The sequence below is a fragment of the Fusarium musae genome, chromosome 10 (assembly GCF_019915245.1).
Source record: "Fusarium musae strain F31 chromosome 10, whole genome shotgun sequence".
Lineage (NCBI taxonomy): Eukaryota > Fungi > Ascomycota > Sordariomycetes > Hypocreales > Nectriaceae > Fusarium > Fusarium musae.
Window position 1 is genome coordinate 1,327,985 of NC_058396.1, and position 23,934 is coordinate 1,351,918.

General features: G+C 49.7%; 10 protein-coding genes and 1 non-coding gene across 11 annotated transcripts; 6 read left to right on the forward strand and 5 right to left on the reverse strand.

Moving 5' to 3' along the window:
- Positions 1 to 232: 232 nt before the first annotated feature.
- On the forward strand, positions 233 to 2,041 carry J7337_012615 (uncharacterized protein; the record flags this gene model as incomplete). The annotated part of the gene is made up of 1 exon (XM_044830126.1): positions 233 to 2,041. The coding sequence occupies one exon, from the start codon at positions 233 to 235 to the stop codon at positions 2,039 to 2,041; it is 1,809 nt and encodes a 602-aa protein (XP_044675042.1).
- Positions 2,042 to 2,486: 445 nt separating this feature from the next.
- J7337_012616 lies at positions 2,487 to 2,560 on the forward strand. Its single transcript has one exon. It is a non-coding gene; the product is annotated as a tRNA-Val (tRNA).
- A 216-nt stretch (positions 2,561 to 2,776) lies between these two features.
- On the reverse strand, positions 2,777 to 4,479 carry J7337_012617 (uncharacterized protein; the record flags this gene model as incomplete). The annotated part of the gene is made up of 2 exons (XM_044830127.1): positions 2,777 to 3,774; positions 4,038 to 4,479. The coding sequence occupies 2 exons, from the start codon at positions 4,477 to 4,479 to the stop codon at positions 2,777 to 2,779; spliced, it is 1,440 nt and encodes a 479-aa protein (XP_044675043.1).
- A 2,233-nt stretch (positions 4,480 to 6,712) lies between these two features.
- Positions 6,713 to 8,998, forward strand: J7337_012618 (uncharacterized protein; the record flags this gene model as incomplete). The annotated part of the gene is made up of 4 exons (XM_044830128.1): positions 6,713 to 7,177; positions 7,231 to 7,606; positions 7,827 to 8,314; positions 8,366 to 8,998. The coding sequence occupies 4 exons, from the start codon at positions 6,713 to 6,715 to the stop codon at positions 8,996 to 8,998; spliced, it is 1,962 nt and encodes a 653-aa protein (XP_044675044.1).
- Positions 8,999 to 10,264: 1,266 nt separating this feature from the next.
- On the forward strand, positions 10,265 to 11,422 carry J7337_012619 (uncharacterized protein; the record flags this gene model as incomplete). The annotated part of the gene is made up of 3 exons (XM_044830129.1): positions 10,265 to 10,491; positions 10,544 to 11,216; positions 11,267 to 11,422. The coding sequence occupies 3 exons, from the start codon at positions 10,265 to 10,267 to the stop codon at positions 11,420 to 11,422; spliced, it is 1,056 nt and encodes a 351-aa protein (XP_044675045.1).
- Positions 11,423 to 12,160: 738 nt separating this feature from the next.
- On the forward strand, positions 12,161 to 13,450 carry J7337_012620 (uncharacterized protein; the record flags this gene model as incomplete). The annotated part of the gene is made up of 2 exons (XM_044830130.1): positions 12,161 to 12,223; positions 12,275 to 13,450. 2 exons carry the CDS (start codon positions 12,161 to 12,163, stop codon positions 13,448 to 13,450), a joined length of 1,239 nt encoding a protein of 412 aa, XP_044675046.1.
- Positions 13,451 to 13,950: 500 nt separating this feature from the next.
- On the reverse strand, positions 13,951 to 15,802 carry J7337_012621 (uncharacterized protein; the record flags this gene model as incomplete). The annotated part of the gene is made up of 6 exons (XM_044830131.1): positions 13,951 to 14,248; positions 14,303 to 14,688; positions 14,736 to 15,110; positions 15,159 to 15,487; positions 15,540 to 15,596; positions 15,646 to 15,802. 6 exons carry the CDS (start codon positions 15,800 to 15,802, stop codon positions 13,951 to 13,953), a joined length of 1,602 nt encoding a protein of 533 aa, XP_044675047.1.
- Positions 15,803 to 16,531: 729 nt separating this feature from the next.
- J7337_012622 (uncharacterized protein) lies at positions 16,532 to 17,725 on the reverse strand (the record flags this gene model as incomplete). Its single annotated transcript, XM_044830132.1, has 4 exons — positions 16,532 to 16,667; positions 16,717 to 16,807; positions 16,861 to 17,192; positions 17,244 to 17,725. The coding sequence occupies 4 exons, from the start codon at positions 17,723 to 17,725 to the stop codon at positions 16,532 to 16,534; spliced, it is 1,041 nt and encodes a 346-aa protein (XP_044675048.1).
- Positions 17,726 to 18,462: 737 nt separating this feature from the next.
- On the forward strand, positions 18,463 to 20,277 carry J7337_012623 (uncharacterized protein; the record flags this gene model as incomplete). The annotated part of the gene is made up of 2 exons (XM_044830133.1): positions 18,463 to 19,431; positions 19,480 to 20,277. 2 exons carry the CDS (start codon positions 18,463 to 18,465, stop codon positions 20,275 to 20,277), a joined length of 1,767 nt encoding a protein of 588 aa, XP_044675049.1.
- A 419-nt stretch (positions 20,278 to 20,696) lies between these two features.
- Positions 20,697 to 21,375, reverse strand: J7337_012624 (uncharacterized protein; the record flags this gene model as incomplete). The annotated part of the gene is made up of 2 exons (XM_044830134.1): positions 20,697 to 20,909; positions 20,956 to 21,375. The coding sequence occupies 2 exons, from the start codon at positions 21,373 to 21,375 to the stop codon at positions 20,697 to 20,699; spliced, it is 633 nt and encodes a 210-aa protein (XP_044675050.1).
- A 238-nt stretch (positions 21,376 to 21,613) lies between these two features.
- On the reverse strand, positions 21,614 to 23,341 carry J7337_012625 (uncharacterized protein; the record flags this gene model as incomplete). Its single annotated transcript, XM_044830135.1, has 1 exon — positions 21,614 to 23,341. One exon carries the CDS (start codon positions 23,339 to 23,341, stop codon positions 21,614 to 21,616), a length of 1,728 nt encoding a protein of 575 aa, XP_044675051.1.
- Between the last annotated feature and the right edge of the window lie 593 nt (positions 23,342 to 23,934).

The window sequence follows — 23,934 nt, forward strand, 5'->3', positions numbered from 1 at the left end:
AGTCGTTAGTCGTGTTCGTTACGTCGTTGATTAATAAAAATTTCTACCGTTTCGATGTGGAACCTTCCTTTGTCTCTGTTTATAAAGTGCCTTGGCTCCCCGAGTCACCGATGATCGACATTAGATCTTGTCTCTCACACCACAGATCGCAATAATACTAGCCGACGCGGAACACCCAAACGTTAATCATTCCACAGCTTCGATCGGTAGTTAGATTATTACGACCATAACGATGAGCGACTCGGAAAACATCGAAGTCCCTGCGCGGACAAGAATACCCTACTGGCGATTGGTCGCTGACCAGGCTGGCATCACACCAGAGGTTCGAGATTACAAGTATGATGGCTCAGGTACTGAGGAAGACCCCTACCGTGTGAAATGGATCCCCAACGATCCCCGAAACCCCATGGGCTTCAGCTTGGTCAAGAAGTGGTTCATCACCATGACCGTCGCTCTCGCAACCCTTGCTGTCGCGCTCGTGTCGTCGGCTTACACTGGCGGTATCCGTGAGATCATCATGGAGTTCCACATCAGCCAAGAGGTAGCTACCCTGGGTGTGTCGCTCTTCGTCTTGGGTTTCGCTATTGGTCCCCTTCTCTGGGCCCCTCTCAGTGAGATGTTCGGTCGTCAATACCTCTTCATCGGTACCTATGCCGCCCTCACTGCCTTCAACTCTGGCTGCGCGGGCGCACAGAACGCCCAGACCCTGATCGTCCTCCGTTTCTTCGCTGGCGCTTTCGGCTCGTCGCCTCTCACCAACGCCGGTGGTACCATCGCCGATATGTTCCCTGCTTCTCAGCGTGGTCTCGCTATGGCCATCTTCGCCGCCGCTCCCTTCCTTGGACCCGTCCTTGGTCCCATCATTGGAGGTTTCCTCGGTATGAACGCTGGTTGGCGCTGGGTCATGGGCTTCCTCGGTGCCTTCTCTGGTGCTCTCTGGATTGTCGGTACCCTTTTGGTCCCCGAGACATACGCCCCCGTCCTTCTCCGACGACGTGCCTCCAAGCTCTCCAAGATCACAGGACATGTCTATGTCAGCCAGATTGACTACGAGCGTGGTAAGATTACTCTTACTGAGTCTTTCAAGACTGCCCTGTCTAGACCTTGGATCTTGCTCTTCAAGGAGCCTATTGTCCTTCTCCTCTCCATCTACATGGCTATCGTTTACGGTACCCTGTACATGCTCTTCGGTGCTTTCCCTATTGTCTATCAGCAGAACCGCGGCTGGAACTCTGGTGTCGGTGGCCTGGCCTTCCTTGGCATAATGGTCGGCATGCTCTTGGCTATCGCATACACCATCCCTCAGAACAAACGCTACATCAAGATCGAGCAGAAGAACGGTGGCTTCGCACCTCCCGAGGCCCGCCTGCCCGCCTGCCTTATCGGCTCCGTCTGTCTGCCTATTGGCCTTTTCTGGTTCGCCTGGACCAACGATCCTAGCATCCACTGGATGGCCAGTATCGCTGCCGGTGTCCCCTTCGGATTCGGCATGGTACTTGTCTTCCTCAGTGTTATGAACTATCTCATTGACTCCTACACCATCTTCGCCGCATCTGTCCTGGCTGCCAACTCGGTTCTCCGGTCTCTCTTTGGTGCCGCATTCCCTCTCTTCACATCTTACATGTACAAAGACCTCGGCATTCACTGGGCTTCTTCAGTCCCTGCTTTCCTCGCCCTGGCTTGCGTTCCCTTCCCTTTCCTCTTTTACAAGTACGGCGCTTCCATCCGTGAGAAGTGCAAGTTCGCTGCTCAGTCCGCTGCCTTCATGCGCAAGCTTCAAAACGACGCTGCTCCCTCATCTGAGGAGGAGAAGAATGACGAGACTGTTCCCGAGGAGGAGAACTTTGACGACGATGCCTCAACTGAGGTTGAGGAGCCTGCCTACGCTCCCATCACTGCCAGCAGGACACACCACTCTGTGCGATCGCACGCCTCTCGTGCATCGCGCGCGTCGCGGGCCTCAATGGCTTCGCGTCGCATGTCGTATGAGGGCAACCCTTACGACATTGACAGAGTCAACACCAAGCAATCATTCACATAATCATCTCATAAAAGTTATTACTGGGGCTGGAAACCCGAAAATTAATTGGTGGCATCATAGCGTTTAATTTTACTATAGACTTTACTTCAATTTGCTTAATACCCAATTCATTTATCAATGCCATTCATTGCAGTTCATCTTTGATGTTATCGCTGTGACGGATTCGCGACAGAACGAGACTGTCGCCCACAAATTTAAGGCCACACGGGTCGCGTCACCAACCATCGCTCTTGTTACGAATCCGGCCGTTGAACCCGGCCGTTGGATGCTTAATCTTCATCGAAGCCCATCAACCGTAAAGAAGGTTCTAGGCTTTGCGCTTCAGTTGAGGCGAGCCTCTCACCCCATTTGCGTCCACGACCTTCGAAATGTGATCCAATCTTCCAGGGACAATCAGTGCACTAACATAATTCCCCGCAGTGCCAGATGAGTCATCCAAAACCTCGGTTCCGTGGTCTAGTTGGTTATGGCATCTCGTTAACACCGAGAAGGTCCCCGGTTCGATCCCGGGCGGAACCACGTTCTTTTTTGCCATCATTTCGTTTAATGCTTCCTATTTTTTGCTAAACCGTACCTCTACCTGAGGTCACTAGTTGCGAGACATGTCACTTGGAATCAGTAGAAGCCTTCAAATGGTGGAAATATCCCTTTTATTTATAACCCCACGTCAATCCTGTATGTCTTTAGGTGGTTTCGCTAATACACTTCCTCATCTCAACTTGATTCTCCTCGGCATCAACACTTATCGCTCTGCTGAGTCTCACTTGCTGCCTCACTACTGACTTCCTCCATCTTCGCTGGCTTTGGTTTGATAAAAACAGCCGACACAAGCATCAGTCCGCACAAGGCAGTGTAGAATGCCCACATAACACGTAGACCACTGACATACCCATGCTTGTCTGTCTCACCCTGCGCCTTGTCACTAGACACAGCTGTCAAGTTGCCACCGTGAACAGTACGCTGGATAAAGACGGTTCCAACAACGATTGATACCGAGACAAAAAGGCCACGCATGAAAGTGTACGCTGACATAGTCGCCGCCATATCTCTCTGGCGGACATGCGTTTGAAGAGCGATCATAGGGTTCTGGAAGAGTACGCCGCAGCCGAGACCTGCGATGACCTCTGCTATGACTAGCTTAGGCCATTCCTTGCGTTGACCAAGGCTAATGAAGAGGCCAATTCCCAAAGTCATCAGTGCGGCACCCACCAAGATGATAAGCTTGTAGTTGCCGGTCTTTCTCACGATCAGTCCTCCGACGCCAGTTGAGATAGACATCGGGAGGATCAGAGGGAATAGCGTGACTCCGGATATGATTGGCGAAAAGCCCAGGACGACTTGGAAGTACAGAGGCAAGAAGTAATCGCAGGCAATGAAAATGAACGAGTGAAGGTTGGCGACGGCGAAGGCGGCGATATTGGTGGTGCTCTGGAAGATCCTTATAGGAATGATGGGATTTTTGGCAAACTTGGCTTCCCAGACCATGAAGAGCGCTAAGATGATGACTCCAAAGACCAAAAGGCAGATAACGAAAGCAGAGTTCCAGGGCGCAAGTCCACCTGAACCAGCTTCAAGTCCGTAGAGGAAGCAAATGGTGCCACCGATAATGAAAGCAAAGCCAGGCCAGTCGAGGCTGCGAAGTCCGTCGACGAGAGGTACCTTCTCGATGTCGACCTTGAGCAAGAAGAACAGCCCAACCAGTGCGATACCCTCAAAGGGTAAGTTGATGTAGACTGGTAATGTTAGCAGCTATCTCCAAAGGGGTTTGTGGTGTCGACCTACAACACCATCTCCATGTCACTGCCTGAGAGAAGACACCACCCAGGACGGGTCCAATGGCTCCAGCCACGCCAAACACTATTCCTGTTATGCCATAGTATTTGGCACGATCCTTCAGAGGAAACAGATCTCCAATAAGAATAGTTATTAGCACCATACAGCCGCCGCCTTAGTCTAGTTAGTGGGTTGCAGTCGTGGTTTGATAGAGAGTGCTTACCTCCGAGACCCTGGACAGTTCTTCCTCCGATTAACATGCCACTTGAGTTCGCCAAAGCACAAATGAGACTCCCAGCCATGAAAAGACCAGTGGAAGTCATCATGCTAACCTTGCGACCGACGATGTCAGATATCTTTGCCCATACAGGCGTCACCGCTGTCGTGGACAGAGTGTACGAGGACCCAATCCAGGCATATTCGCGAGCTGACACATCTAGTTCTTTACCGATGGTCGGAAGCGCCGTTGCCAAGATAGTAGTATCCAAAGCACAGAGGAACAGTGTCAAACAAAGAGAAAGAACAACAAGACGCCGCTGAAGTGTCTTCATGGGCGGAGGCTCGTAAGATGCACCCGTCTCCACGGGCTGGAGGCGCGCGCCGACAGAGTCCTTCTCGTTTGGCTGTTCATCTTGAGATGGCTGTGGCTGTTGAGGCTCTGACATGATACGCGTGATGTTGCAGCCGAGAAATCGATCGAACAGGAACCGGCGATTTTGTAAACAGGAGATTATTGAACGAACCACTTATTCGAGGATTAGGTTGCGCTGGTTCGGCTCGCTTTCGGTTCGGGATGTAGATTCCGGGAGGGTTGCATGATCTTCGTGGTAGCGTGCCGATGAGGACGGCAATTATGTATTGTGCGATTGGTCCGTAAGGCAAGGAGAGGGAAGAAAGGTGACACCTTTTATTTATTTATTGCTCAAGGAGGCTGCGGGCGAGGAACGTTGTGAGTTGAGAGGGACTGAGATCACAATTTTCTTGGGGTCTTGTAACACCGAGATGGGATTACAAGTGTGATGCCACGAGTAACAACGAATGTTGCCATGAAGTGGAATAATTGACTTTCGGACCATGTCAATAAGAGCTTATCAGAAATTTTAAATTGAGATAAGTTACCCAAACTTGACAATGCTACTCTTCCAACTTTATTTGGATCGTTCGGTTACCCTTGCGAACTCAATCGGACGGGAGTGCTGAACTTTCAGCGCATGCAGTGCCCTGTCTCCAGTATATCTCCCTCCAGCTGGCACCACGCAGATATCGACACTCGCCCGACGCCGTTCAATAAGCAGGGCGCAGAAGTCGTGAATTAATATGTTTGTCCGTAATCAATGTCCTGAAAAGAGGGAAACTCAATGATAATCTGTTTATCGAAGATAGTAACGAATGTAGATGAGTTGGGAGGAAACTCAGGGGCATTTAATTGTGCAAGTCGTGAGTTTCCTACACACCTTAGGTGCTCACTGTATTTGAAGCAATTGATTCTGACCAACAGCTGATGCCTACCAAGAGTCTTCACCCAGCAAGGAGTGACAGAAATTAGAGAATTAGAAACAGGTGAAGACAACAAACAGATTTTGAAACTGAAAGGATAAGTCCAAAATGAGAGAATCATGTTTAGCTGGATGGCGTTGTTGCACTGTTTGAATGTCCAAATACGAGGAGCAAACGCGCACCAACAGTGGGAAGGCAAACCAAGCAAAAAGATGATTGTAACATATCAGCTTTCAAAGATTTAGATCAATTATACGGACTGCTCTCTCCGGAAGGCAGAAACCGCTGGCTAGGTAGGTAGGCTCACGCCTCGACGATGGTTATCTTTCGATGCCCGTCTGCCCTTGAAGTCGCTACCGCATAAGTAAGTCACTGGTCCACCATGTCGGATAACAGCAGTATGCCTACAAATTCCTCCCTGATGACCATTGTATTTCTCACGATATCTCGAGCGACAGCCTTATTAGAAATTCGGACAATAGAACTTACCCTATCTATGGCAAAATTGAAATCGCGAGCGCGCTTGCCAGCCTCGTCGCCAGCCTTGAGAAACACGCTGACGCTGGCTTGGACACTCAACAAACTTAGCAGCGCAGGCTCTCTAAGGTCTCTCAGCGAATGCAATGAGAGTGACTCGAGCGACCTATACTATTTGATAGTATTCAGACATGTCCAGGAAAAATAAAGCCTGAAGTTTGGCTAGCATTTTTGCATTTGGCCGCGAGTCTCGAGTCGTGTCTCATCGCAAATTGGCCAACCCCAGACTCTCAGCGACAGACCTACCCCTCGATTCGGTTCAGTTGGTTGACCTATGCCGAACCGAATCGAACCGAAGTTTAGCGACGACGCCTCCTCAACGGCTCAAGAGCTCATCTCCAATGAAAACGAGCACAATTGAACATGACCAAGTTAACCCTGGGCCTCGAACTTCGTGGGGGCCATCTAGTCTCTATTAGGAGACCCCAGAGTCTACCCCGCGAGAAAATATTCCCATGATCTGAAGCCGCGAAGCTCTTCCGCGATTCGGAGATTCCCAGGCATGCGGGGAACATGCTTTTAGTGCACTGTACCCCGGACGCTCACTGCGATAGCGCCCTGTCTTCGCCTGTGTCATGGTTATCTGCAGGGGATACAAATTGTTGACGACACCCTCCGTCACCGTCTCGGAGAGATGCAGAACCTCTGACTGAGCTCACGGTCTCACTCCGTTGTTGTCAATTGAATCAAGTCTCGAGGCATTGCACCGGAGACTGAGTCGCGAGCTTGAAAGAGACTACGTCATCAAATTGTCTACTCCGTTCTTCTTATCCTGAATATCCCAGAATTGTTTCCAGTCTTATCCATCCCCAAGCTTGAATCGCGGTTCCAAGTTTTCTACCATTCCCTGTCGACATAGCCAAAATGGATACAGCATCACAAGAACAACCCCTCTCACCGAGACCGCCGCGATCAAAACGTGGCCGTTTATCACTAGCTTGCACACAATGTCGCAAGCGCAAAGTGCGATGCGACGCGACAACGCCCAAGTGTCGCAATTGTGTTCTTCGCGGCGACGAGTGTGAGACCTTTGACCCAAGGAGACCCAATGGTCCAGCGGTGCGCAAATGGCCACATAAGAGCTCACAGAGCATATCTACAATATCACCGATCCAGCGCCGGGCTTCAATTGCGACCGCGAGCCAACAGAGCTCTCCCGCGTCTTCGATCTTGGGGTCGCAACATGCAGGGAATAAAGAGAGGAACCCATCGTGGATTGAGCGCGCATACCAGGAGAGCCAGAGCACGCCTGATAGCGGCACAGATGTGCATACGAACGACAGTCCTGATGTGGTCATGAACACTGATGAGTCGTCGCATCGCATCAAGGTCAGTATTCGGGCTTCGTCTCATAGCTGCATACTAATTGAGCTTGCGTGCAGTACATGGGCTCAAGCAGCCTACAATGCCTCACTCGATTCATCGACCTTTTCCTCCAGCGACGCGGGTTTGACCCAATTGGCAAGCATTTCCGATGGGGAATGTGCTTCACAGAAGAATATGCCCTTCCGTTGGTGCCAATTCTCCCGGATCTTCCAAGCATGTCAGTCATGGAGCCCTGCTTGAAGAAATACTTCAGTCGCACGCACCCTCTCGCCCCCGTTCTCGATCATACAGCCTTCATATCCGACGTTCTGCGATTCTCCGAAATGCAACAGACATCACCGACTGGGCTTCAAGGCGCGGTGACCTCAGTCGATGCGCCGGCCCTTGTCGCAGTCTACGCAGTACTGAGCATCGGAATGGACGACCACGAAGGTCAAATATCGCCAACGGCAACTGGATATCTCACTGGAGCTTATTCCCTAGTGAGCCATCTATTGAGCTTCCCATATATGAGCTCGGTACAAGCGCTTGTCTTACTCGCAATCGCAATGCGTGCAAGAGGTAATTACTAACTCACATCCTCACCCGACATCTCACGCGCTCAGATCCTCTTCATCAATTCTCAGACTTGCGACGCTGACAATGTCTACAGGGAAGGACGGCCAATGCTGGCACCTCCTTGGCCAAGCCATACGAATTGGCTACTCAATAGGCTTCCACCGCAAGATCGTCATATCCAATCCGAACGATGATACCCGCAACCAAGTCGACCGACAATTGCATTCCCGGGTCTGGTGGGCATGCTATGCCTTGGAGAAGTCCATGCAACTGGAGACCGGTCGGCCGAGCGCGATTGAGATTACCGATTGCGACCAGCCGTTGCCCGACAAGACCAGCGGCCTCGATCCCTGTTTCATCAGATGGGTGTCGCTTTCTTTGCTGGTGGGCAAGATTAGTGAGCACATCTTCCAGCGCAGAGCGGAGACCGCTTTGGAGTTCCTGTCAGGCATCTCAGAGCTTGATCAGGCGCTTGTTGATTGGCTTGACGAGGCGTCGGAAGATACAAGGGCAAACCAAAGCACTCCCAAAAGTTCAGAAGAGCATTCATTCGCGGTTTTTCTGTCTCTACAATTTCATCAAGTAAGTTTCTTCTGCCGAATAATACTGCAACCACTGACGCATCTGGAACAGGCTCAAATTACCCTTCTACGAGCATCCCTCCTCTTCCCCGAAGCCTCTTTCAGCAACGAAGTGCAAAAGCACGAGGCCAAGATTAGCACAACACGACTACTGCAGAGCCAAACAACTTGCGTGGAAGCTGCAAGGTCTATCATAACGCAAGTCGCAGAGTTTGCAGATTCCCAACCTGACTTTCCTCTATTAACGCCTACACCGACCTTCCTTGCTGCTACAACCCTCGCGCTGCAGACATTCAAGAAGCCTCACAAGCGCATGGGCCGCAGCGACGGAGAGCTTGTGCGCATCGCATCGGATTATGTCGCAGATTGTTATCGAAGAGTCGGGCAACACAGCGAATTCGTGAAAGGCGTGCTCGAATTGACGCAGCGGGTGAACCAAGTCTTGTCGGGTGATAATAGCTCTTCTGTTGAGCAAACACAAAGACCTCCACAGCCTGACTTGCAGACCACAAACAACGACCAGAGGATGTTGTCGCCAAATCAGTTTGGTGATGTCGGGACCGATTCGTTCGTGTTTGATCCGTTGGAGTACTTCCAGGACCCCTTCCAGGCCATGCCCTTGGATCACTTCTGGGCTGTGATGGAGAGCGACTTTGCCACGATTGGAGATCGAGGGATGTGCTGAGATAGTGTATGAATGGTGAAAAGACTCCCCGAGTTTGTCATGAACTTACCTAAGCATATATGACTTCGGATTAGATACCCTTTGTAGTAATGAATTGACGAGAGCGTCTGCTTTATCTACCTACGGCAGACGATCCAGAATGGTGACTTGACAGAGGAATGGAACGTCTCAAAACAAAGCAATAGGCCGCCAGCGGGTGCATCCCTGATATAGAACTCCAAATGATCATCCTCGTCGGTTTCATTCCTATGCACACCGAGCCGAGCCGCTCGGACTCCATGACATGGGCTCATTGTGTAAGCTGATCATACGTGAGAGGTTCGGAAACTGCCTATCATCCTTGGAAAGGCTGTCAGTCGGGTTACAAGGGAAACACTTTGGTAATTATCATCATCCTTTCTTGCGACAACCTGTGATCTACTTGCTAAGATTAGGCAAACGAAAACCCTGATTCTGTACTAAGGTCTAATAGGCTTATGTCGATATTTCTCAGAACTATCTGGCAGTAGCGAAATATTGTATTGGAAAAGCTTCGTCACAGGTTACAGGCGATGCCTCGAGGCTCTTTCTACCTCGTGAGATGTGCAACGCACGATTCTTACACTCTACTCTCAACCGTCGTTCAGATAATCGTAATCACAGAGACAAGCCCAAATACTAGAAAAAGATCTTCCATGCTGTGACCATGACAAGTAGTCCCTTGACCCTCACATCAGCCAGTTCCTCACGTACCAGATAATATCGACAAGGGATAATCGCATGCAAAGCAATACGGGTTTGTGCAGTCAGCGATGATCTAACAGTTAGAAAACAAAAATGACTCCTGGGTCATTCACGTGGAATCATGTCACGTAATGCGAGCCGTGGAGCCTCCCGTGGAGTTCTTGATCTGCCAGCGGTTCACGGGTCTCGGCGCGGGAAACAGTGTTCTAGCCCAATTGTGAGGCGAAATCCGCCACAAACATGGTCAAATTACTAACAGAGGACTGAGATATTTAGTCTCTATACACACTTTGTGAACTCGTCCGCTCGGTTGAACTCGGTTGGTTCGGTTCGGACATTCGATCAACTCGTTGCTGATCCTGCATTACCCCAGGTTTTGGTCTACGCACCAGTATTTTGGACGCTGTGGGGCCGAAGAGCCGCTTCTTCGAGCTGGATATAAAGAGGAATGGGAATTTCGACCTCCAACTTCAACCCAAGTCAACAGGTCACCACCGAAGCATCCGATTCAAACTTCATCTCAAGCAACTATCGGCATACAAGATGGCTCCTTCAGCAACTACCACCACCACCACCACTACTGAGGAGCACCCAACCCTCACCCTCCGCCCCGAGGGACTTGAGCGCATCGTGATCGATGGCAACAACAGACGATACGGAGACTGGAGAGATGACCTTGTCCGTGACGGATATGCCGTTGTCAAGGGTGCTATTCCCAGGGAGCGAGCTCTGAGCTACGCTAACCGTATGTACGGTCTGATTGAGAGCTTGTAAGTATACGACCGCATCATAATTAAGGAAGTGTTTACTGACAATCCTTAGCGGCCTTGGATACAACCGAAACGACCCCTCAAGTGTCCACCCCGACAAGCTTCCCGTCATCAACGAGAAGGGTATGCTTCTGAACTACGGTGCCGCCCACGAAGACTTCGTATGGGGAGTTCGATCTGAGCCTGGTGTTGTCGGAGCTTTTGAGAAGGCTCTTGGATCTGAGGATCTCATTGTCTCCTTCGACGCTATCAACTACGGCTTCGCAAACAGAGAAAACCTTCCCGAGAATAAGCCTTGGCCTCATCAAGATCAGGACCCTGATGTGCCTGGATTCCGCTGCCTCCAAGGACTTGTCAACCTTCTTCCCAACGGCCCCAATGACGGCGGTCTCATTGTCGCAAAGGGCGGCCACACCAAGAGCAAGCAGTTCCACGATGAGATCCGTGGTACTGAAGAGCGCATTCCCGCCTGGACTAAGGAGTGGTACGGATTCACCGACAAGGGAATGAAGTGGCTCGAGGAGCACGGCTGCGAGTGGTACAAGGTCGAGGCTGAGCCTGGTGACCTGATCCTCTGGGACTCCCGAACCCCTCACTATAATATTCCTGTGAAGAGCCAACAAGACCGCTTCGCCATCTACACTTGCTTCATGCCTGTGTCCGAGGCGTCTCAAGAGGACCTCATCCGCAAGAAGGACGCTTTTGAGCGCAGAGTCGGCACAACAGTGAGTTTATTCCTACCCGTCTATTTTGTTTCGAGTACTAACAAGCCCAGCACTGGCCCAACGCTCGCCACCTCGGCTCTAATGAGGCCAAGCGCAACGGCAAGCCTGATCACGTAGTACGCGACAGACCTCTGCACGAACCCGTTCTGAACGAGAGGGCTTTCAAGTTGACGGGTATTCCTTACATCAAGGCAGAAGCTAGCTAGAGAGGAGGGGACCGTGATCATAATGAAAGGAGTTTGTAGTTATTGTAGCATAAAGACATCAGAATGCATATGTTTTGTCAGAGATACAGCGCACGTTCTATCATGATCCTCATTGTGATGGAGCGCCCAACGTATAATGTTTTGCACTACACGAGCTCATAACTGTAAGAAAGCCACGAATATTGACGGGAGTCATATCAAGACGGGATAGTTGAGAGTGTTGATCTAGAATACATAACTTGACGATAACTCTTGTGATGATACTTTTCACGCTCTAAGATGCTCGGAAGAACTGACTACCAATCTGAAATATGTATCCCTGAGCTTCAGATGATGCCCGAAGGTTCAAGTCAGTCTGTATAAAACCAGATATACCGGATTTATTAGCCGCGCTCATTCTTCATCTACGGCGACACGCGTCATGTCATTCATTAGAGCTGCAACCTTTGTCAATTCTCCATGCTATCTTGTAAAAGGATTAGGTTTCTTTTAGTGAAGTGAGGGGTTGACCTTGCAGACCGATCTCGGTTTGTGCTGCAGCGGTTCCTTCGGTTCGATTCGGTTCGGACTCGGTTTGCTGCTCCGTTGATCTTCGGACCAAGCGATGCTACCGTACCTAGCGTAGCCCCTAACGAGACCCTTGGCATCACCGTATAAGATGCGATTGGCAAGATCAGTATCATTGTTACTGTCACGAAAAAGTTAAGCGCAATATCTCGATACCATACCAAATTCATTATGGGAAGCATGCCTGAACTACATGTTGTGATTGTTGGTGGAGGCATCGCAGGTCTCGCAACTGTAAGTCTAACGAACCTCAGAGGTCCTAACACCCTAGCTAACTCATCCCAGGCCTTTGCTCTAAGACATCCCAACAGGCGCATTACTGTCCTTGAGCGCTCTCGCCTCCTACGCGAGGTCGGCGCTTTAATCTCGCTACAGCCCAACGCCAGCAAGATCATCACCAAGTGGAAGCTTGATCCTTTCCTTGAGAGTGCTGAGCCTCAAGCCGATCAAGGCTTCAGAATATTTGATGCAGATGGCAACTTGGTGAGAGAACTGCCCTTCCAGAAAGGACAGTTCGGTGCCGAGCGTATGCTTTATCACAGACAAGATCTACAAGCGGCTCTGGGGACCGCTGCAGCAAGTAAAGAAGCTTATGGTAATCCTGTAGATGTTCGCACAGGTTGCCAAGTCGCGAGTGTCGATTGTGACGAAGGCATTGTGACACTGGACTCGGGCGAGAAGATCCACGGCGACCTCATCATTGGTGCCGATGGTATTCATAGTCTTGTGAGAACTGCCGTGGTAGGCGAGAAGAGGAGTGCTCTACCGACTGGCACGTCAGCTTATCGAATGCTGATCCCAACTGAGGATCTTGAGGGGCTGTCTCTACCAAATCAACTCCTGGATCCCCGAGTTCCCAAGACAACCATGATAATGGGCCACGATCGAAGAGTGATTATGGGGCCGGGCAGAAACAGCAAACTTTATGGTATTGTTGCTTTAGTGCCTGACGAAAAGCTTGCCGAGGAAAGCTCAGACAGCTGGGTCGCGCCTGGAAGCATTGAGAAGCTGTTAGAAGCCTATTCAGATTTCCCTTCATGGCTCCATGATATATTCAAGGCAGCTCCAGACATCGGCTTGTGGCAGCTGAGAGATATCGACCCTCTTCCACGTTGGGTAAAGGGTCGAACCATCCTGATTGGTGACGCTGCTCATGCCATGCTTCCTACTCAAGGGCAAGGTGCATCACAGAGCATCGAGGATGCGGAGGCTGTCTGCACGTTCTTGGCCAACGTACAATCGAGAGACGAGGTCGGCGCTGCTTTGGAGAGAGTCTTTGCTGCCAGATATGATAGAGCATCTCTGATCCAGAAGTTTAGCAGGGAGCAGGCGAAGCCAGCAACTGATGGGGTGAGCAAGAGGGTAAATCTCGATCCTGCTCAATTTATGAGATACAATTGTGATTACAACGGAGCTGAGGACTGGGAAGAGCGTCAGAAGAATGGAACCGCAAACCCTTGACACTGTATTTAGTTAGTAAGAGACTGAGTGATACCAACATCTTGTCCCATATTTGTATAGACCTGTCATATCTTGGATTTCCGGCCAAACACGCACTCGAGTTCTTTCTTATACAGTGAGGCTTTCAGTAATCGATACTTAAGAGTACATGCCTCTGTCTTCTCGATATATGTCCCATTGAAAATAACCCTGAAGCACCAAAGGATATGGTCATTTTCGAGACCTTACTCCACAGAAATTAATATAGGCTGGCAAGGTACGGATAGCCTTCTATTATCTGATTTGATACCCTGTCAATGCTAGAAACCTGTTGCCATGGCATCTTCTGCATGGTGGAGACATATCACTTTGTTATCAAGGCAATGAGAAACTGTTCTAACTGTATCATAATCATATTCATATTAACCACTAAACCCCCCTTCATTCACTCGGAACAGCAACCGAAGACTAAAACAAGCACTATCGTTGCAGCTTCGTAACTATAACCCTTTCGGATAAGTTTACTCGGCCTTGTCCTTGTCCTCGCAGAACCTTCCTGTGAACTTTCGGATCTTCTTACCGAAGATGAAGACGAAGATGCCAAGGACTCCAAATGCACCAGTCAAGCCACCAAAGACACCGAAGGCGCCATCGTACCCGTTTCTCTCGATGAAGGGAGTAATTCCGTAGCTGACGCCAAATGACATGACACCACGGAGGGCACAAATAATGACCAGGAGGGGACCGGCTCGCTGAGGATAGCTGTCCAGAAGATATGTGATAGCGACAATGTTGGCTCCGACAAACGTGAAGTAGTAGCTATGAGTAGTTAGAAATTTGGGGCCTCCTTTTTGAGAATGGGGAGATACTCACGCAGCAAGTGCCCAGACATAGGTGAACCAGTGGTACTTCTCAGGATAGGTAGCACCAAGTCCGTATAAGACAGCAGTAAAGACACCAACGACAATGGGGAAAGCAAGAGGAATCAGACGGATCTCAGGCTCGTGGATGCCGTTGCGTCGGCCTGCGAACCACTTGATGAGCTTGTCCGAGCCGAAACCGAAGCAAGGGAGTGCGATAAGCGAGGTGACGATCTGACCAGCGTTGGCGTAGCTGGCAGATGACTGGGGCCAGTTGTAAGGAGGGGCGGTGACAATAGAGCCATAAGTCGTTCCAATAGCAATATTAACACCAAGAGTAAGACCGTTGAGGCAAAGGGCCCAGAGAACGTTGGGGAAAAGGATGAGGGCAAAGCTTTGCTAGTGTGTGTTAGAGGGTTCTAGACCACGAGGGGCGAGTAACTTACTGTGAAAATCTCAACGACCTTCTTCCACTCAGGCTTGCCAACCCAGAGTCTCATATCGGATCGGAATGTGCGAGGGGCAAAGTTGACATAGTCGAGTTCGGGACGTTCGGTGCAGACCTCAACAACATTCTCATCATCGGAGCTGCCGCCAGCTTGGTAGGCAGCCTTGGGGCGGTAATACTTAGTCTCGGGGACAAAGAAGAGGGCGAGGACGAAGGAGACACCGGAGAGGATAGCACCAAGACCATACCACCATTGGGGCGTGATGGCTTCGGCGATGGGACTGGCAAAGATAGTGAAGACAGTCGTCAGGATGGTCTGAATAGTCTGCTGGATCATCATGCAGGTACTTCTCTCGTGAAGGAAGAAGATTTCCTATCTAGGCATTAGACATCGCCAGGTTGTGAAAGTTAGAGGTATTACCTGTGTGATCATGGGAACAAGAGCCTCACTCTGCCCAGCTGACAGTCCAAGGATGACCCGTCCAGCAAGATGCCACTCATAGGTGGTAGCTCCTGCACAGAGACCAGCGCTGAGGATCATGATGATTGTAGCTCCGAGAAGAACGCTTCGTCGACCGATCGCGATACCGAGAGGCATACCAATGAGATTACCGATACCCATGAAGAGGGTAGGATAAGTCATGAGGTGAGTGATGTCGGCGTAGTCCTTGCCAACGGCGACGTAGGCAGGAATGTAGAAGCCTAAGAGACCTCCGAATCCTGAGACCAAAGCCAGGCCGATCGTCGAGACTTGTGGTATGTGAGTTTGCGATTCTGAGTGACGATCGAGGATTGTACGTACATAGGGAGATGACAATGAGAACGAGAGCCTTTTGCCACATCTTCATGTTCAAAGGATCTGACCTGTCAGCAATTGGCTGAGTATTCAAAGAGGAGCATAGTCTTACCCTGGGGATCTGCAGTGGGCGTTGGGATGTAGATCGTCTTTCCTTCTATCAGTTTGACAGTTCCGCTGACCTCAATCTTCGACTTTGTGACCTGAATCACGTCGAGAGAATCTTTCGAGATACTCTCGACATGATTGACATCGGACTTGGTATCCATGATGCTGGCCTTGGTAGTAGTTGTTCTCCGTTGTTGCGATGCAGAAGATGGTGGTGAGGAATAATCCAACGAGGCTGCACCGCCAGACTTTATAGAGAAAGGGACGAGGCCAAGAGATAACAGAACACGACAGGAGGTGAAGTCCTTGCGCGCAATCTCATGGTCTTGGCTAGTGCTACTCCCCGCAACCTTGTTTCCCCGCATGGGACCACATCCCGATATCTCGGTACAATTAGTGCGGTTTGTGATGATTTAGGCTAGAGGCATCACGAACCGAGCTGCTACCCCGGATCGTACCCCGGATTATGGTGTTGCTACCGAACCGGATCCAGACTCTTGCGAGTCCCCCCATGCCAAGTTCTGGGCAGACTTGGCCTATCATGAACTATTGATTGGAAATATCATGAAGAAGGTTTTATTCGGAGGTGTGTATAGTTAAAACTCGAACCGAAAGTCTTGCCGTTCTTGTCAAGATCTGACCAAATTTGTTTGCGAAAATCATCCGAAGGATTAGCAACCAATCCTCTCAACTCGCGGGCCTCCATCCAAGGTAATGCCGGTCTTTAGGATAAAATTGGTAACTGTTTAGATTAGATTTGTAATATTTAGTGCAGACTTGACAAAGGGCAGCTGTTTGTATGTAGAACAAAATGTATTGTGAAAGTCTTGACTACTGTAACATGATCTAGGCTATCAATCTCCCCCCCGACCCATTCCCAATAATTTCCATCATTCATCATAAGGCTTGACGCCTGCCAATCGAAGTATCTGATCTGTTACTTCGGGCTTCTCAAATGGCTCTGTGCGGTACTTGGGGCAGATTTCGCCATTCCTCATGGGCTTCTCCTGAGCGATGCGGATGTTGCTAGGAACGAGTTAACAACAAATAACGAAAACAAGCATCATTTACTAACCAATGAGGCCAATGTGTAGTGCCCATATAGTTGTTGAAGCAAAAGGCCTTTGCCTCGAGAGCTTCCTCAGTTGCGAATTGTCGTGGTGTCACTTTGAGGTTGGTGTCAGTCAAGGTTCGGGCCAACTTGGGACGCGCAACTTACTGCAGATGTACTGAACATGTCGGATTTGGTCACCTTCGGGGAATCGAGCATAATGCATGGTACGAGAGTCCCAGAGAACAAAGTCACCGGGCTCCATGTCGACCTTGTACATGGTGCAGCCTCGCTCCTCAAACCACTTGACGTCCTTCTCACTGAAGATAAACAGGTCCATGTACTTGATCTCAGGAGGAGGAGCATCCTCATGATCAGCAGAGTCACGCTTTTGAGCAAAGAACTCATTGAAGAGCTTGGAAGAACCCTTCATGAGCATGAGACCACCATCCTTGGGGCCGTTGGGGGCAAAGTTCAGAAGACCCTGCACGGCTTGCATGCTTTGGCCTCGGGTCAGCAAAAGGTTGGGGTAATTCGGAAGGATTACTTACCCCTTTCGCTCGGGGTTCTGATCGCAGTGAGGCCAAGGGCTCCAAGTGATATCGGTGCGGTTGGGCAGGGAAACATTGAGACCATCAAAAGAGCACAGGAGCTCCTTGGTTCCCCAGAGCTTCTCGAAAATCTCAACAACCTTGGGCTCGGTTCGTGCTTCCCAAGCCATCTTCTCGTGTGTAGCACCATAACCATAGTACATACCACCCTTGAAGCTGACGGGGAGATGATCCGCATTCCAAGTGCTGGGGTCCTTCTCATCGAAGCCAAGCTCAAACTTCTTGAGCCACTCAATCTGCTTGTCGCAATAGTATTGAGCCTTCTCTTTGCTGATGACGTTCTTGATCAGGACACAGCCTGTCTTGTGGAACTCATCTCTCCAGTCGCCGTAGACGACATTGGGGTCAAACTCGACGAGATCCTTGGTCTCGAAGCGAGCAGCGACGGTCTGCTCCATCTGCATTGTAGTAGTGGTAGACATGATGGACTGTGATGTGAATGATACAATGAAGTGAAGATGGAAGTGTGATGTTTGATGATGAAGCGCTAAGAATGGATTGAGGCTGAAGGTTCCTTAGTTATATCTCTGATCCGGGGACTCAGAACGCGGAGACCTGGGGTAGTGAGGGCTTTCTCGGTTCGGAATCATCTTTTGCTGACTGACCAAGCGAAAGGCTAATTGGGTTTCACTAATTTTAGGTCCGGCCTGTTTCGTTTCGGTTCGGATTTAGAGACTTCTCCTCATTGCAGTCTCGACCTCGGATATTAACTCAGATGACCGTTGCAAAAGCCACTTGGTAAGGGAAAACAGTTCGTCTAGCGCGGGGTCTACAGGGTCCAGACATCGCAGGAACCAATGATAAGACGGGGAATAAGGATGATGATATCCGCCTGTGGTTGCATGATCAACCGCATTGCATCTCCGCGATCTTCCCCTCAATCTCCCCGTGGAGTCTTTTAGCCCGACCCGAACCATGCGGATCCAGAAAATTACTGAGTTTGTCTCTCAACTCCGCAATGAAACTTGAGATAATTATTGAAGGTGAAGAGAGCTTAAAGATAGGTTCCAATCTCTTGTCAACAGTAGCCAGTCAAACACCTTGTCAATTCTAATCATTGTATTCACCCAGACCCTCTTTACAGAAATTATTACAAACAAGCTTTCTGTTGCCTTTGAAACATCCATTTCCCTCATTTTCCAGCTTCCCTCTTACCAACATGCCGCCTCCCGTTCAGGTTGCCTACAAGCCTCTCAACAAGCCTGAGGTTGGCGACAATGGCTATGTTGAACCCACTCCAGGAAAGTCTGAAGTGCTGAAGAAGGGATCCAGACCCTTCGACGCAAGACCTCTTGACTCTGACGTCCGCATTGATCACGATGTTGAAATCGTTGTCCGTGACGGCTGCCGGCTTTATGTCGATATTTATCGCCCGACAGGTTCTGAAAAGGTTCCCGTCATCATCTCTTGGTCTCCTTATGGCAAGAAATACTCAGCCATTGACATGATCTTCAATGTGTGCACATGGGCCTGCTGTCTCACAAAAGACGACGTCAGTGGACTCGAGAAGTTTGAGGGTCTTGACCCTGCTTGGTGGGTGAACCAAGGCTACGCAATTGCACATGTTGATGCTCGCGGAGCCGGCAACAGCGACGGCGACGCGTGCTGCATGGGTGCACAAGAGGCCGAGGATGCTCACGATGTCATCGAGGGTCTTGCTAAGCTTCCTTGGTGCAATGGCAGCGTCGGCATGGCTGGCAACTCATACTTGGCTATCATGCAATGGCAGGCTGCTGCACAAAATCCTCCTTCGTTGAAGGCAATTGCGCCTTGGGAGGGATCTGGAGATATCTTTCGCGAGCAATTCTGCCGAGGAGGCTGGTTCACTATGAGCAACTTCGATCTTATCACAACTCTTGTTATTAAAGGTCAGCACGGCGTTGAGGACTTTGCAGAGATGTATCGAAGGAGCCCCCAGGCCAATGCTTATTGGAACGATAAGCGCGTGGATTTCTCCAAGATCAACATTCCTGTTTTTATCACAGGCTCAGACCTCAGCCAGATTCACACCATGGGTGCTGTGCGTGGATGGATGGAGCTGGGAAGTGACAAGAAATGGATTAAGTGGTGTGGACATCAGGAGTGGTTTGAGCTTTACTCGGTCCAGGAGAGCTACCCCGAGCTCAAGGTCGGTGATTTGTTTTACGCTAAATGATATCTGCTGACATGACTTTAGAAATACTTCGACAAGTACCTCAAGGGTGTTGATAACGACTGGGAGGAGACACCTCGAGTGCGCTGGACAACTCTCCAGTTTGACGAAGGAAAGGTCAAGAGCAACATTGAACTCCCAGACTTCCCTGTTCCCAACACCGACTATCGCTCATTCTACCTGGGAGACAACGATGCGCTTCTAGATAGTGCACCATCTTCAGGTATCAAGACCTACAACTCTGAAGATCGCTGGTCCATCGCCAAGTTCCGATACACTTTCGACAAGCATACAAGAATAATTGGAATGCCTAAAGCGGAGCTATACATGAGCTGTGATGATTTAGACGACATGGTTGTCTTTGTACAAGTTCGCAAGCTCGACAAGAACGGCAAGGAGTTGAGCCACTTGCAGTTCCCTATTGAGAAGACTCCAGTGAAGTCGGTTGACGCAATGGATGAGAAGGATCGCTCAAGTCTTACATTACACAACGGCGCTATGGGGATTCTCCGAGCGTCACAACGGAAGATCGATGAGAAGCGATCGATACATCCTCAGTTCCCCTTCCACCCTCACGATGAGGTGCAGAAGGTTCCCAAGGGTGAAGTGGTCAAGCTCGATATTGGTATCTGGTGCATGGGAGTGGACTACGAGGAGGGCCAGACCCTTCAGGTAGATATCTTGGGACAGTATCCTGGGTTCACTGAAGTTGCTGCGTTCTCCAAGCCAAGGCCAGATAGTGAGAAGAACAAGGGGCAGCACAAGATTCATTACGGCGGAGATTATCCTAGCAAGGTTATCATTCCGATTGTCAATGTTTAAAGATGGGAAGGGTACGAGATAGAGTTTTAATCATATATCATCAGTCTTACTGAGCATACCATAAACCTAGAAATTTGCAAGACTTTTGATTTTGGGTTGCGTAAAGTTAGTGAAAAGAGCCAGGAATTTGTCCGATATAATCTGGCTTGTGATCAGGGAAACATCTAATAGGCTTTTTGTTTTCCCTTGCCGTCACCTTGTACAAGGCCATCGAGCTTCCAGCTTTACTCTAAAGACTTCGACAGCGAGGCTTCTACAGTAGGCCGTTATCTCATTAATACGGCCAGTACTGCTTGGTCAAGGCCGCAATGGCGCCACGGAGGCAGATAAACCTTCTATGATTTTGACTTCTGAGATAACGACCTAATACAGGGACCATCAATAGAGCCTTACTATCTAATTCGAGGAGCGAGGCGTCGCTAGACGGCAAATGGGTCTGATTTGGGGTCGGTGTTGCGGACATACTCAGAGCCGTCTGCAGTGTCATCTGCGATTTCTTGTCCATACTGCTCTGCAATGAAAGCATATATCATGTCAATACCAGCTGAGATACCAGATGATGTCCAAATATTGCCATGGACGACCCATCTTGCCTTCCGCACCCACTGGACATTAGGCCCTTGTGTCTCAACCTGCCAATGGTTAGTGACAAAACATCTCGACATCGGTACAACATACCCAGTCAAATGATCTCTTATTCGAAGTTGCTTCCTTTCCATCAAGTAGGCCTGACTGGGCTACGATGGCACTACCAGTGCAGACCGTCAGAAGGAACTTGAGTTTAGGGTACCTCTCCTTGACAAATTCCCGGACTCTTTTTACGTTTTCTGGGTTCCTCGAACCTCTCCCGCCAGGTACGAGCAGGATTTCAATATCTTCCGGTGCATTATCATAAGTATGAGTTGGGACAACACTTTGTCCGATACGGCCTGGAGAGTCATCTTCAAGCGTAGACACAGGACTGAGATCCGTATGTAGGAGTGAGAGTTCGAGAGGTTGCCGCTTGGACGTGAAGTTTAGGACGTCCAAAGGCCCAAACACATCCAGGGCTTGAAATCCAGGAAACAAAGCAACAGCATACTTGGTAGGGGGAGACATAGTTCATAATTAATTGAAATTGCGGCCAAAGGGCAGTCTGCTTATTGTAAGGGCCGGAATGAAGGCGGCAGTGAGGGGTAAGCAACTCATGGTGAGCGATTTGTCAGCATCGAGAATGAGTCAACCAAAGTCCGATGTCAGGCTAGGATCTGACTGCATTGCCAGAATGATGTATATACTAGATTGATTGCTACTGAAACAGGCTGCACTTGGTGCAACTTCTACCACGAAGACAGCTTTAAACGACCCGACCCTTGGTCTGCTTAATGTTGATGATGTTGATGTTCTTCCACATGACAACTCCAAAAATGCCAAGAGCCCAAACGGCAGTGCCAGCAATGAACAAGTATTTGTGTGCATCGCCATAGGCGTGCTGAATCGCCAGCCGAGTCGGCGATCCAATGGGGTATGATAGTTGGGTTACAAGGTCCATCGCAATCATAGGCAGATTAGGAAGATCCTCCTCGGGGAGATACTCTGCAAGCTTTTTGGGGAGAATATCTTGCCAGATAGCAGATGACACAGTCAACCCAACCGCCTGTCCAATGCTGGCACACATAGATACCAGGGCGATAGCCACGGCAAAATACTGCTGCTCTTGGACAGCGGCAAGAATGGCGATCTCGGCAGTAATCATAATAGCGCCGCTTCCAAAGGCGATAAATATTTGGGACATGGCGATATAGCCAATGCTCTGATCAGGATGGCGGAAATAGATCATAAGACCAGATCCGAGGATGGATAGAGGAAGGGCCACGTAGAGTGTGACAGCTTTATAGTTCCCAGTATAAGACATGACCATGCCGACAAAGATGGCAAAAATGAAGCCGCCGACGGTGTATGTTGATACAACATAGCTAGCATGTGTGACGCTGAGGTTGTTGACAACCTGAAGGATGGAGCTGAAGTACATGCCCCAACACATGTAACTGAAGAAGAGAGTGAATGAAAGGAGACATGCACCAGCAACTGTTCGATCCTGAAGAAATCTCCAAGGGATAAAGGAAACTTTGGCGAAGAACCTTTCCCAGATGCCAAAGAAGATAAGAAGGAGAATACCGAACACAAAGAAGCATATGATCATGGTTGAGCCAAATCCTTTAGCTTGCAAGGCGTAGAGATTGAATGGTAGGAGGAAAAGGGCGACACCAGTAGAAAGACTGAGAAGGCCAATAACGTCAAACTCGCGAATGTAGTAAGAGAAACCCTGAGACTCTCGCTTGGGAATGATGCCTTGCTTCTTTGCTCTCAAATAATGATGCATGAAAAGGCCGAACAAGGGAATGGTAACACCTGGAACAAGAATACTCTCCATGCCGAAAGCCCATCTCCAACCAGCACCGTTCAAGAATGCTGTAGAGATTGGACCTCCCAGCCATGCTGTAATGATGCTGGGAGAACCGCAAAGAGACTGAATCAGACCTCGATGCCGAAGAGAGGTAGTATCGGCGATAAAGACGCTAAGGCTGTAGCCAACTCCATTGATGCCGACAGTGTAAAAAACTTGAGATGCAGCATAAGCTTCGACATTATTGCAGGCGGCCGACATGATAAGCCCAAGGGTTGCAAGGGTAGCGCAGAACAAGAAGCCCTGAGGCCGGCCGAAGATATCGAGAGTCTTTGCGATGCTCAGATTGGTGACACCTCCAATGACAGAGCTCATGACGCTGGTAGTCGGCGTGAGAGAGTGCATTGCAAAGGCGGATGTAACATATGGAATCAATGCGCTGCTGATACCCGAGACAAGACCCTGGACGAAGTAGACGAGCCAGATGAGGACGAAAGCGACCTTCAGCGCGGTTTTGGACCACGAGAGGGTAACGGCCTCGATATTTTGTACGCCATGCTGAAAGTTGATGTCTACCGCGTCGTTGACGGGACTTTCTGTGTCTCTTTCAGGGCCATCGTGGGGATTGTCGTGGACTTGGTGCAGCACTTTCGTGTCAGAGTCGACCGTGGAGGACATGATAGGAGAATGACAGTCGCCAGCTGCGCCAAGGCTACTTGAAGATAGCTATAGAGATTGAGATTGAACAAAGAAAAGCTAGGAAGATTTAGGGGATGACTGAGAGGAGTGAGGCAGTCGTTATAGAGGGAAAGGATCGGAGGTAGGAGGTGTCAACATGCAGCTTCGCATTTAAAGGACTGATGGTATCGTTACCGCGACAAAGGGACCACAGAAGAAGCGAAGGGAAAGAAAATACCTTCTCATTATTGCCCTGTCTCAAGAGATTCGATTGACAGAAATGTCCCTCCCACGGGTGCTGAGTTGCTGGTATCAACATGATGCTGATGCCCACCAATCAAGATTTAGCTCAAATTCACTCAAATCACCAACACAGCGACAATTTCGTTCCAGCCGCCTGCTAACGTATCCACACGACCCTTGTAGCTTCATATTATCGTACCGCCAAGCCTTGAAAGCTAATTGTCTAGATTATGGTGGCATGCAATAGAATGGAGGCTGCATGTGCAGGACTAGCGCTTGGATCTGCTCGGGTATGAGCAAGTTGTTGGTGGCGCTCTCTTGAGAGCCCCCTGTATTGACGCAGAGCTAAT